General features: G+C 41.9%; 2 protein-coding genes across 2 annotated transcripts in view; both read right to left on the reverse strand.

Annotated features, from left to right (window-relative positions):
- LOC131688150 (cuticle protein 16.5-like) overlaps positions 1–14114 on the reverse strand; it is a 115272-nt gene that overhangs the window by 37448 nt on the left and 63710 nt on the right. The gene's annotated exons all lie outside the window — the stretch shown is intronic.
- Positions 1199–1788, reverse strand: LOC131688149 (cuticle protein 16.5-like). Its single transcript, XM_058972313.1, has 2 exons — positions 1733–1788; positions 1199–1676 (listed from the first exon to the last, which is right to left on the reverse strand). Exons 1-2 carry the CDS (start codon positions 1745–1747, stop codon positions 1239–1241), a joined length of 453 nt encoding a protein of 150 aa, XP_058828296.1. The 5' UTR covers positions 1748–1788; the 3' UTR covers positions 1199–1238.

A 14114-nucleotide genomic window follows, 5' to 3' on the forward strand; every position in this document is an offset into this window, starting at 1 on the left:
AATTTCGGGCTCGGGTCGGGTTCGGGTTTCTAAATTTTCATGCTCTCGGATTCGGGTCGGGTTCGAAAAAATTGAAACCCGACCATCTCTAGCGACGGCCTTTGACTTCAACCTTTGACGCGGAATGCGATAAAAGCGAAAATTGTTGGCAATTTTAAAATGTAATTATTTTAAGAAACCACCATTGGGGCCAAGGGGCCTGTTGGTGAAGGTAATAAACATAAACATAAGAATGGGTGATTAAATTTATTCCATAGTTGCTCGAAAACCGCCTAGTCATATCGGCAAAAGCTTGAACAGGAAGAAAGCGTTTTGAAATTAACCGGTAAAACTATAAAATTTCTTCGAAAACGATTCCTCTTCCCATGTGAATGACCCGGTCACCAATTTTCTAAGTTAACATTGATCAAATCTGAAACTGATACCAATCAAATAAGAATTTTGTGCAGTGCTGGGAAGCTGCGCAGTCTCCCCAACAAGCTTGATTAGGAAGAAATCGGTTTGAACATAAACTAAGGATAAACTAAGAATTTCTTCGAAAATAATTCCTTCCATTTCTATGCGCATACAGCAACCTATATGTACAGAATATGTATGCATCAAAAATAGGATATACCTTGCTGGAGACGCCCAGCAGCTACCGTAAACAAATGAACAAAAAACGAGGTTTCAACGATTACAATCCTTGTGGTTAAAGTCCTGGAAGAAAAGGCGAACCTCCAAGAGCTTTCATAATAGCCCTGAAGTATGCAGTTTTAAAACACTAGGATGCAAGAAAAACTACCTCGGAGCGGAGGCTTTGAGGTATGGCAAAAGAAATTCACCCGCTTATTTTTATGATTCGATTTTCTCTCTGAAATTCACACGTACATTTTTTGATTATTTGTATCAATTTGAGCGAAGCACACTTAACTCGACTGAACAGTAACGGATTCATCTACAGCAACTACTAAGAAAATTTGGGGCCTATTATGTAATTGAGGTCCCCAATGGTGCTTTACTCTTCCAAACCAAAAAGTTGTGTAATTAATCAGTTTGGGAACTCAAATCTTCGATCAGTAGTTCCACAACATTTCCTTGAACAAGTGGTAATTACGAAAATGAAAGATTTTATTCCATCATTTTATAATTTTGACATATATTTTTGTTCTTATCATACTACTTCAACAATAACATTGCAAGTCTTGTTTGTACAGGATCAACACTGGCGTGCTTTGAGTCTTCATGATATTTCCAACTTACAGCAGATACGGGTTGTACGCTTGGTAAGCGGATAGCGCCGGTGCAGAGTAAGCAGCGGCGTATGGAGCGGCATATGCAGCAGCATATGGTGCAGCATACGGGGCGGCAGCATAAGCGGCATAGGGAGATGCAATAGCACGTGCTACGGGAGCCGCCGTGTAGGCCAAAGGAGCAGCTGCAGCAGCAGCAATGGGAGCTGAGTAGGCCAGTGGAGCCGCAACTTTGGCAATGGGTGCCGAGTAGGCCAATGGAGCTGCGACTGCGGCAGTATATGCCAGAGGAGCGATTCCATTGTAATTACGAGCCACTACCTGCGAGCTCTGAGCCGTCACGAAAGCTGGTGCCGCCGCCGCTACAACCGGAGCGGAATAGGCCAACGGAGCGAGTCCAGGTTTAGCACAGACACACGAGATGGCCAATGCGGCGATGCAGATCTAGCGAAAAGGAAAAGTTTTATTATCCGTTACAAATGTGGTGATGTGATTCTTACCAATTTGGTGAACATTCTGGATGTGGTAGGAAGGGCTTGTTGTTAACTGAATAAAGCGTACAATTGAACTATAATTCTATTTCAATCAGATCCAACTTTTATATGATTAAACATTTTCGATTTCGCTAGTACCGACTTACCCCTTCTTAGTCCCCCGGACTGAGCTCGGTACACGTTGGTTGGGCAGAATGCCTTCGTATTTGGCCATTGATTCAGAAGGTGCATCGGGATCGGTTGTCTCATCCATCAAGAGCGCACTTTTGCCGCAACCGATTCGTGTCAACGCACGATGCCACCTCCGTTGCCGTTGCGTAGCCGGCGGTTTGTAATTTAAATTCAAATCACACCGCCAAAAGTAACTTGTTCCATTACACCTGTCTGGCTGCCTGCCTGGCATGCCGTTAAGTTCGGGTAATTGGGACTATAGTAGAGTACATACTCTTTGTCGCACGTTCATTGGCCTTGGCCAACAAGTGGAGGTGATACGATATGTTAGTGAATATGATTGTCGGATTTTGACGAATGAAGTCGCAAAATGTGTGATGGACAGAATTGGGTTTTTGGGGGAATTTTTATGGCCCATTGAATATGAGTCGGAGGGCAGGAGTGAGAAGTTCAAGGTTTGTCATGGCATGTTCGTGTATGATATCCATTATTGTTTGATTTTGATTTGATGTGACAACTACGCCGAAAAACAGAAATTACGGACAATGGCTAGAAATTATCAATGTTTTCTGATCAACTTTTTATTTTAATATAGATTATAGAAGTTAAATTTAACCTTAGGGTCATTCGCTTCTTTTTTCGGGTTAGGAAAATCTCTTTTTAAAAAATCTCTAACCCTAAGTACGGGGTTGGGAATCAAACCAAGGTGAGCTGCGTACAAAGCAATCGATCTACCAAAGTTGTTCTACGTTCTAATAGTTCTAAGTTATGCCCGTCCCGTTCTCATCTACTTTTTATAATATGTAGAATTTCAGAATTGTTTGACAGAACAGTTTAATATTTCCCAATGTGATGGTTAACCTTTTTCAAAACATGAGTTGACGGTTATATTGCCGATGGTCAATTTTCATAGTATACAAATTTGCGAAAAGCCCGAAAAATATATCAAACAAACATAAAAAGTTATTGTAACTATAGGACTGCCCGAAACTACGGAAGTTTGCACATAATGGTACTGTTTCAAAAACAAATCATAACACATACTAGGGTATAAGTGTAGAGAAATTTTGTGTCAAGTGCCCAAAAATTTGCTCTACAATTTGAGCTAATAATGTAAACTGAGCTATCGTATTTTACCTAAACTGAGTAAGGAAACATGGGCGCCGTACTCTATTTGCATTTACGGCCACTGTCAAAGTCGCGTGCCAGCTCGATGTCGCAGTGAATCTTAATCAATGCGACCCGTTTAGAAAATTACACAACAGTTGGAAACCGTTCACCCGCTCTAGAAATAAATGATCATCAATTTGTATACTCGAATGAAGGAATCCACATACTGGTGAGGCACGATAAAATATGGGACAGATAACATGGAACTGGTTAAAATATACTTGATAGTGTAAATCAATTATATATACTGTTACTGAACAGGGCTCAAAAATAATTAAAAAAAATCATTGAAAGAAATACAAAAGTTTATAATCAGACTAGTAACTTGGGCGTTAAGGAAAAGGTCTGTAAAATTTGACTTATTCTGGAAAGTGTCCAGAATGAAAATTTAGCAGTAATTTTAACTTTTTGCTAAAAGAAATAACTTAACCTTACAATATGTTTGGCAAAGTTGTTATGCTTTGCAAGCCCATTCTTTATGTTTAAGCAGGAGATAGCATGATTCTAATTTAAGCAATATTTTAAATTGAACTTTTCATCGATTCGAAATAGAGTTGACTGTCTGTCTTCGATAGAGTTGTAGAACACAACATTTTAGACAAAGTTGCTGAAGACACGCATACTCTAGCTTTTATACTTTCAATTGCACGACAATTCCAAATGTAAGCTTTAGGGTGTTCGTTAAAAACGGTTTTATTTCTATAACTTTTATAGTCTTTATTTTATACTAAAGCATTCTTTGGACAACTTGGCGATTATTTCAAAGTGCATAATTTGCTTTCAAACAACAACTACTAAACTTTTTTCGTTTCAAAGTTAGAACTTTTTTATAAAAATTATAACTTTTTCAAATACAGGCCAGATTCGATTATCCGTAGCGAGCAGAAAAATTTCGCTTCAGATAATCGAATCAAACAATTTTTTTTTTTTTGCTTCATGAAATATATTTGTTATATGTTGAAAAACAGTAACTAAGGTACATGCATCAATGTTTGACTTATGAAACTTTTTTTTTGTCAAACCGTTTTAATAAGTGAAACATATATCGATCTCTTTGTATTCTTTAAAGTGATAGTAAGACAATTAAGTTATATAGCACCACTATCACAATCGTCTGAACTCTCGATCGAAGCAGATCGTTTTCTTGTGCTGTGCATAGAGTGGATCAATATAAATATATACATTGTGAAGGCCAGTCATTGTTTGCGGCAGGCTTTGTTCGCCGGTGCCTAGGTTGGTGAAGTGAATCGTTCAATAACCGGACAAGCCGCTATATAAGCTAAGTATCTTTTTTTTTCTCATTTCCCTTTCCCCCGATCTGTCGCTACTTCTTAGATCCCTTTCCCCTGAATATAAGTTTCATCTCTCGTTTACACCACGTGCTATCCTCGTGCCTAAATGGCCGAGGGCGAAGTACCATTGGATGGGAATGATATTCCCATGGATATACCGGATAAACCCGAAATTACTCCATCCCCTGATTCCCCCAGTCCTCCTCGTATTAAAACATACCCACCCAGTTCAACTGGGCCCTGGGTGGTCTATTTCCGGCCCATTACGAAATCGCTTAATATTTTAGAGATCTCATGGGAGCTGACTGCTAACTACCCGGCCGTAGCTCAGATAACACGTGTTAGAGCTAATAAGATACGCATATTAGTGAATGACCTCGACCAGGCAAACCAGATTGCTCGCAGCGAGCGCTTTACAAAGCAATTTAAGGTGTATATACCTTGTTTGGCAGTGGAGATCGACGGGGTCGTTGCCGAACCGGGTTTGAAGTGCGAAGACGTGTTGAAGTATGGAGTTGGTTGCTTTAAGGACCCCTCACTTGAACATGTGAAGATTCTGGAATGCAAGCAATTGTATTCAGCAAAAACTGAGAATAATAAGACAACTTATTCATTGTCAGACTCGATTCGGGTGACTTTCTCCGGGTCTTCCCTCCCCAACTATGTCCTCCTGGATAAGGTTCGTCTACCGGTTCGCCTGTTTGTACCGCGGGTAATGAACTGCAGCAATTGCAAGCAGCTGGGCCACACAGCCACCTATTGTGGCAATAAGAAAAGGTGCGGCAAATGCGAGGGAGAACATGAGGATGACGCTTGCAGTGGAGAAACTGAGAAGTGTATTTACTGCGGGGGCCTTCCGCATGATCTTAAATCATGCCCCGCGTACAAACAGCGCGGGGATAAAATTAAGCGCTCCCTTAAGGAACGCTCGAAGCGCTCTTATGCAGAAATTCTTAAGAATGCTTCGCCATCTGTCCCTTCCGAAAATTCCTTTGCTCTTTTGGCTGGCGTTGAGCAAGAATCTGACGACCCACAAGAGGGAACATCTTTGGTTAACCCAGGGGAGTCCAGGAAGAGGAAAAATCAAGCTTCCCCTAGATTGCCTCGTAAGGGTGCCAAGGTGTCGTCCACTCAGAGTGCGCCAACTACAATCAATAAATCCAACGGAAGTGATGCACTAAAGCCGAAGCAATTTGCTCCAGGACTTGGAAATTTTAATTCTAACAAGGAGTATCCACCACTTCCAGGGACACCAAAAACCCCAAGTGTTCCCTTTTTTCAAACAAATACTCAGTCCAGTAGCGGACTAATGAAATTTTCTGACATAGTGGACTTAATTTTCACAGCTTTCAATGTTACTGATCCTCTTAAAAGCATTCTGATAGATTTTCTCCCTATGGTGCAAACATTTTTGAAACAGTTGACTGCTAAATGGCCCCTCCTTGTAGCGATCGTATCCTTCGATGGCTAAGTCATCAAACGAGGTCACTGATTCGATCACTGTCCTACAGTGGAATTGCAGAAGTATCCTCCCGAAAATCGATTCCTTCAAATTCTTACTAAACAGTTTAAAATGTGATGTTTTCGCATTATGTGAAACTTGGTTAACTTCCGATATAAATCTCAACTTCCACGACTTTAATATAATCCGTTTGGATCGAGAAAACCCCTATGGAGGAGTACTTTTGGGGATCAAAAAGTGCTATTCTTTCAACCGAATTAACCTCCCTTCGACACCAGGCATTGAAATTGTCGCTTGTCAAGTTCTAATCAAAGGTAAAGACCTTTGCATTGCTTCCATCTACATTCCTCCTAGAGCCTCGGTAGGGCACCGAACGCTTTGTAATATCACGGAATCCTTACCGGCACCGCGGCTAGTTCTGGGAGACTTTAACTCGCACGGTACGGTATGGGGCTGTCTTCATGATGATAATAGATCAACATTAATCCAAGATCTTTGCGACAATTTCAACATGACCATCTTAAACACGGGAGAAATGACGCGGATTCCTACACCACCAGCACGCGCAAGCGCGTTGGATTTATCGCTATGCTCGACATCGCTACAGTTAGATTGCAGGTGGAAGGTGATCCCTGATCCCCACGGTAGCGATCATTTGCCTATCGTGATTTCAATTGCTAACGGTTCAAGACCATCGGAAACAATCAATGTCTCGTATGACCTCACACGGAACATTGATTGGAAGAGTTACGCGACCGCGATATCCGTTAAAATCGAATCCACTCAAGAACTTCCTCCGGAGGAAGAGTACAGGTTTTTGGCTGGCTTGATTCTCGACAGTGCGAATCAAGCTCAGACTAAACCAGTACCCAGCGCGAATACCCATGGACGGTCTCCCACCCTGTGGTGGGATAAAGAGTGCTCAGAGCTGTACGCGGAAAAGTCCACTGCATATAAGGCCTTCCGGGAAGACGGGTTACCCGCTAGCTATCTACAGTACGCGTCGTTAGAAAGGCGAATGAAGAGTCTAATGAAAGCCAAAAAACGCAGTTATTGGCGCCGGTTCGTCGACGGGTTAACGAGAGAAACAGCGATGAGCACTCTTTGGGGTACGGCTCGACGTATGCGTAACCGTAATAGTACCAACGAGAATGTGGAATATTCAAACCGTTGGATATTCGCTTTCGCCAAGAAGATCTGTCCGGACTCTGTCCCGGTACAGAAAACGTGCCGCGCCGCGTCTCCTCACGATACCGCGAACGAAACACCGTTTTCGATGGTGGAGTTCTCACTTGCTCTCTTATCATGCAACAATAACGCCCCAGGGTTAGACAGAATCAAATTCAACTTGCTGAAGAATCTGCCTGACACTGCAAAAAGGCGCTTGTTGAATTTATTTAACAAGTTTCTTGAGGGTAACATTGTCCCTCATGACTGGAGGCAAGTGAAGGTCATCGCCATCCAAAAACCAGGAAAACCAGCCTCCGACCACAACTCGTATCGGCCGATTGCAATGCTGTCCTGTATTCGGAAGTTGTTCGAGAAAATGATCTTGTTTCGCCTCGACAATTGGGTTGAAGCAAATGGCTTACTGTCAGATACACAATTTGGCTTCCCCAAAGGCAAAGGGACGAACGATTGCCTTGCGTTGCTTTCTACAGAAATCCAAATGGCCTATGCTAACAAAGAGCAGATGGCATCAGTCTTCTTGGATATTAAGGGGGCTTTTGACTCAGTTTCTATCAACATTCTGTCAGAGAAGCTGCACCAGCATGGTCTTTCGCCAATTTTAAATAACTTTTTGCTAAACCTGTTGTCTGAAAAGCACATGCACTTTTCGCATGGCGATTTAACAACATTGCGGTTTAGCTACATGGGTCTTCCCCAGGGCTCATGTCTAAGTCCCCTGCTCTACAATTTCTACGTGAATGACATTGACGATTGTCTTGCCAATTCATGCACGCTAAGGCAACTTGCAGACGACGGCGTGGTCTCTGTCACAGGGCCCAAAGCTGCCGACTTGCAAGGACCATTACAAAATACCTTGGACAATTTGTCTGCTTGGGCTCTTCAGCTGGGTATTGAGTTCTCCACGGAGAAAACTGAGTTGGTTGTTTTTTCTAGGAAGCGTGAGCCGGCGCAACTCCAGCTTCTATTAATGGGTGTAACGATCAATCAGGTTTTCACATTTAAATATCTCGGGGTATGGTTCGACTCTAAAGGTACCTGGGGATGTCACATTAGGTATCTGAAACAAAAATGCCAACAAAGGATCAATTTTCTCCTAACTTGAACATGGTGGGGTGCTCACCCAGGAGACCTGATCAGGTTGTACCAAACAACGATATTGTCGGTGATGGAGTACGGGTGTTTCTGTTTCCGCTCCGCTGCGAACATACACTTCATCAAACTGGAAAGAATCCAGTATCGTTGCTTGCGCATTGCCTTGGGTTGCATGCACTCGACCCATACGATGAGTCTCGAAGTGCTGGCGGGCGTTCTTCCGCTAAAAAATCGATTTTGGGAACTCTCATATCGATTGCTCATCCGATGCGACATTCTGAACCCGTTGGTGATTGAAAACTTCGAGAGGCTCGTCGAGCTTAATTCTCAAACCCGATTTATGGCCTTGTACTTCGACTACATGGCACAGAGCATTAACCCTTCTTCATATACTCCCAACCGTGTTCGTTTCCTAGATACTTCTGATTCTACTGTGTTCTTCGACACATCCATGAAGGAAGAGATTCGTGGAATCCCGGACCATATACGCCCGCAAGTGATCCCCAATATATTTTATAATAAATTCCGAGAAGTCGACTGTGACAAAATGTTCTACACTGACGGATCAAATCTCGATGGGTCCACTGGCTTCGGTATCTTCAACAATACTATCACCGCTTCATTCAAGCTCAATGATCCCGCTTCAGTTTACGTCGCAGAGTTAGCTGCAATTCAGTACACCCTTGGGATCATCGACACTCTGCCCACAGATCACTACTTCATCATTTCGGACAGCCTCAGCTCTATCGAGGCTCTTCGTGCGATGAAGCCCAAAAAGCAATTCCCATATTTCCTGGGGAAGATACGGGAGTCCTTGTGTACGTTATCTGAAAAATCTTATCAAATTACCTTTGTTTGGGTCCCCTCTCATTGCTCTATTCCGGGCAATGAAAAGGCCGACTCATTAGCAAAGGTGGGCGCATTAAATGGTGACATATACGAAAGACCAATCTGCTTCAACGAATTTTTTAGTATTTGTCGTCAGAGGACACTCAACAGTTGGCAAACCTCGTGGAACAATGGGGAACTTGGACGATGGCTACATTCGATTATCCCAAAGGTATCAACGAAGCCTTGGTTCAGGGGGATGGATGTGGGTCGGGATTTTATTCGTGTAATGTCCCGACTTATGTCCAACCACTACACCTTGGATGCGCATTTGCGGCGTATTGGGCTTGCGGAGAGTAGTCTGTGCGCTTGTGACGAGGGCTATCACGACATCGAGCACGTTTTCTGGGTATGCGCCGGGTATTTGGACGCCAGGTCTCAATTAAAGGATTCCCTTCGGGCCCGAGGTAGACCACCCAATGTCCCAGTCCGAGATATGCTGGCAAATCGTGATTTCCCCTATATGTCCCTTATTTATACTTTCATAAAAACGATAAATATCCCAATTTAGCCCCTCTCTTTATATTTCTCGTTTTAGAAGTTTTCTCCTGCCTTTTGGGACCGATCAGCTCCAGACTGCAACTATGTAACCGCCGTCGCACTTACCACTACGGAAACTGAAGCGAGAGCGACTCGAGGTCCGATGACTTTTGAAGGATTCCCCGCGGGTCCGAAGAATACCATCCGCCAATCCGACCTACTAGACTGAGGCGCTAATTTGTCTCGCTGATCTCCCGTTTGCCCGAAAGTTGCAAGTTTTGCTCTTCTCTCCCGGTCACCATCTACGCTTTCTCTCCCCTGTCCTTGATACAACTGCTTCTACAGCCCCCTCTGAATATCTTGACCAAGCATAAGTCTCCGCTAAAAAAGTTCAAATTTGTATTCTGTATTCCTAGTTTTAAGATAGTTGTAATTTTACCTCTTTGTTAAAACTATTGTCCCCCATCTTGTAAATAGAATTGTATCCCTAGTTTTAAAACACCGGTGAATTTTCTCATAAACATTTGTTCCCCCTTTTGTGTACCAAACTATATTGTTAAAAAACTATTACTATTGAATTCCTTGTTTTAAAATTTTTCATAAAAAAAAATCTTTTGCTCCCTCTCTTGTATATAGAATCTTATTTCTAGTCTTAAGATAGCTGTAAAATTTTTCTTTTTAAAAAAAAATATATTTCACCATTGTAACCTCCTAGTTTTAAAATATCCAAAATGTAAAAAAAATATTTCACCATTGTAACCTCCTAGTTTTAAAATATCCAAAATGTAAAAACAGAAGAATTTGGCACCGCCAAGCTAACGCATTTGTGCCTATCAAATAAACGAAATGAATAAAAAAAAAATATAGCACCACTAGTCTGGTATACAACAAGAAAGCTTTGGGAATCCTCTAAGAGAAGCAACACGCCAGATTCCACTGAGAAGCCCAAAAATTTGTTTCAAAACCATCCAACACAGGTCCAATAATGGACGCCTGTTGAACAGTCTGCTAGGCGTCACCCAACATTGGTCCAACGAAGAACCAGCATTGGATGATTTTTAAACATGGATATCTAAGGGGATGAATTTTCACACGTTACAAGTAAAAAACGCATAAGTTTTAATGTAGAATACATTTAAGCTTTCAATATAGGGGTCCCGTTTCAAAATATCGGCTGCGGCGCCGCGTCAGACTTTGAACGTTAATAACTTTTATCATACTTAACAGAATGATTTGATTTTTAGGCCAATTTGTTGAAAATATGTTCCTCTATGCTGTATTAAAATTTGAAGTATGTATAACATGCACTAATAACAAAAAAAATGTGTTTTGAAAAATCTTTCGAAAACGACTCGGAAAAGTGAAAATTTTCAGCCCATCCCGCACAGAGCCGTCACAATGGTGGACCAACCGAACAATAAAATAATGAAAAGTTTATATATAGGACCACTACATGTTTGTTCCTATGATTATTCGCATTGGGTTGCTTGACGAGAGCAGTTGGTGGGGGAAAGACGGCACATTCTTTTGGTTAGGCCATTAGAAGCCGGACGGAAAGGAAAGGCTCATGCACGGCACGAGAACGAGCGAGAAAGCGATAGTAGTGCATATTAGCGCGATTATATAAATATCTGTCGGTCGGTTTTCTCATCATTCGTATTCGTTCAAGTACTAGCAAGCAGCCAGTCCACCGGAGGAAAGCAGTTGGCAATGACGACGGTCCGAAAAAGTGGCCTAGCTACAGGAACTGTCGCCATGCCAGTATTTCGCCCTAACTAAAGGGCAACGTTCAAGTACTAGCAAGCAGCCAGTCCACCGAAGGAAAGCAGTTGGCAATGACGACGGTCCGAAAAAGTGCCCCAGCTACTGGTGACTCATCGGAACTGTCGCCCTGCAAGAATTTCGCCCCAACTAAAGGGCAACTAATCTGTAGGCTATCGTTCCAGCGTCTGGTTCGTGAGATTGTACAGGACTGCAAAGTCGAGCTACGCTTACAAAGCTCAGTCGTAATGATGCCCCGAGAAGCCAACGATGCCTACTTGGTCGGTTTGTTCGAGGATGCAAAATAGTGCGCCAAGCGCATAACTTTCAGGCCAAATACATTAAACTAGCTCACCGTGTCCGCGGGGAGTGCGTCTGAATTATGCTCCCGCAATAAAACAATAAACGGTTCTTTACAGGACCAATTAATTGTGTTCTAATAAGAGTTAAACTGAAATTTACATTTTATGGTGTATAACAAATAATTTTCAGAAAGCTATATAAGAAATACGATATGTGGAAAGAAAGAAAGAGAATTTAAAATATCCTCTCTCGCTCGTTTTCGTGCACTGCTTTTCCATTCCTTTCTGCTGCTAATACCATCATAACTAAAACGAATGTGCGTGTTCCCCCACCATCTCATGGCCAGTGTTGCCACAATTGCATGTTGCTATTACACTTTGAATTATTTTATCGATCCTCTCTAGTATTGATAAAATATAAAACGTGCAAAGTACACTAGTCGCACGCTTTTATTCAAACTTTTTGGCAGCCTCCGTTGATTAACTGCATAAATCGATTTGTTTGTGCAGCTCCTTGCTAGTAGCAAACTAAATAGCCTTTATCAGCGCTAACAAATAACACAAAAGAATTTAAATTTGTGAAAATCTTTTCCTTCCTTCTTTTCAAATCTGCAACATTCTTTGAAAATATTGTTGGAATGTTGTTATTGAAAAACTGAACATGCAAGTTTGCTAGCACTGGCCACTAAGGCGATGGAAAGACAGAATATTCGTTTTGGTTATGCTAGTATTGGTAACCGAACGGAAAGGAAAGGCACAGGAATGGCACGAAAACGAGCGAGAGAGCGATAGTAGTGGTTTCTCGTGTGTTCATATATGAATATTGGTCGGTCGGTTTTTCTCATCATTCGTATTCGTTCAAGCACTACCAAGCAGCCAGTCCACCGGAGAAAAGCAGTTGGCAATGATGACGGTCCGAAAAAGTGCCCCAACTACTGGTGGCCCATCGCAACCTACTACCGATCAGGAACTGTCGCCATGCCAGTATTTCGCCCCAACTAAAGGGCAACGGAGCAACTAATCCGCTGGCTAACATTCCAGCGTCTGGTTCGTAAGGTTGTGTATTACTTCAAAGTCGAGCTACGCTTACAAAACTCAGCCGTAATGAAGCCAGTGATGCCTACTTGGTCGGTTTGTTTGAGGATACAAAATAGTGTGCCAAGTACGCGTAACTTTCTCGCAAAAGAAATCAAACTGGCTCACAGTGTCCGCTGGGAGTGGGCGTAAATTACAATAAAAGCAACGGTTCTTTTCAGGACCAATCAATTGTGTTCTAGTGAGAGTTAAACTGAAACTTTCATTTTAAGATGTGTAACAAATTTTCAACAAGCAACATAATACGTTGTGTGGAAAGAAGTAGCTTGCATACGGAGCAAAAATTTAAATTATCCTCTCGCTCGTTTCGTGCACTGCTTTTCCATTCCTTTCTACTGTTATTATCAGTATTACCAAAACGAATGTGCGTGTTCCCTCACCATCCCTCTAGTGATCAGTGTTGCTTCAATTGCATGTGTTTAAGAGAAACGGTAAAGTCGCATGCTTCTATTCGAGCTTTTTGGCTGCCTCCGTGACCTAACTGCATTAAATGATTTTTTTGTGCAGCTCCGTGCTAGTAGCAAACAAAATGGCCCTACCAGCGTCTGATTCGTGATATTGTGCAGGATTTCAAAGTCGAGCTAAGCTTATAAAGTCCAGCCGTAATTAAACGTCTCGAATTGAAGTCACGACGCTCCGGTTATGTCACAGACATTACCCACCCATCTTTTTTATTGTGACCACGACTAACGGTTTAATATAAACACCCCATTTCAATATTTCGGAAGGAACAGAAGGTCGAGTTTGGACAGTTTGTAACTTTCATTTTACTTAACCAAATTACACAATGTTCGCACCAATGATTCAGAAATATGACCAGGAATTCTATTAGATTTGTAAGTATGTAAAATTTACATGAATAAAGAAAAATTGATTTTCAGGAATCAATTATTATCTGTTCTGCCATTGGCCAGTACTATGCGACTTCCTCATGCTAACAATTCATTTCATCGTTAGCCATCTCCCTCACCAAGGCCAACAAAGCCAACAAAAACGGTCCTTTTCAGGACCACCATCATTTTTGTAAAGAATAATTTGAAATATTCCTCGCCCAAATCACCTTTTGTCCGAAAATTCCAATGAGTATCAACATATTTGAAGAACGTGTTCCTTATGTATTCTACATCTCTCCGCAGACATTACCCACCCATCTTTTCATGCGCACGATACCAAGGAGTGTGCGTTGTTCAATCAATAGCACCATGATCATCGTCATCGTGCGCTCTAGGGCTTTAGCGAGCCAATCAGAAACTAGCTGAATCTTGGTTCTTGCAAATTTTTTGCTATAAATATGCTTGTTCAAACGCATTGAGTGATTCAGTTTATTAAAAATCGTTGCACGGTGTACTTTTTTCTCTTTTTTTTGCTAGGTGAAAACATCCTCCTATTGTATCATTCTCGTTTTTGAACCAATCAACTTCGCATTTTACCAGCCTATAATAAGACAACATTTTCCGGCGCTGTATCCTACAAAATTGCAACAT

This window comes from Topomyia yanbarensis, chromosome 3 (genome assembly GCF_030247195.1).
Source record: "Topomyia yanbarensis strain Yona2022 chromosome 3, ASM3024719v1, whole genome shotgun sequence".
Classification (NCBI taxonomy): Eukaryota; Metazoa; Arthropoda; class Insecta; order Diptera; family Culicidae; genus Topomyia; species Topomyia yanbarensis.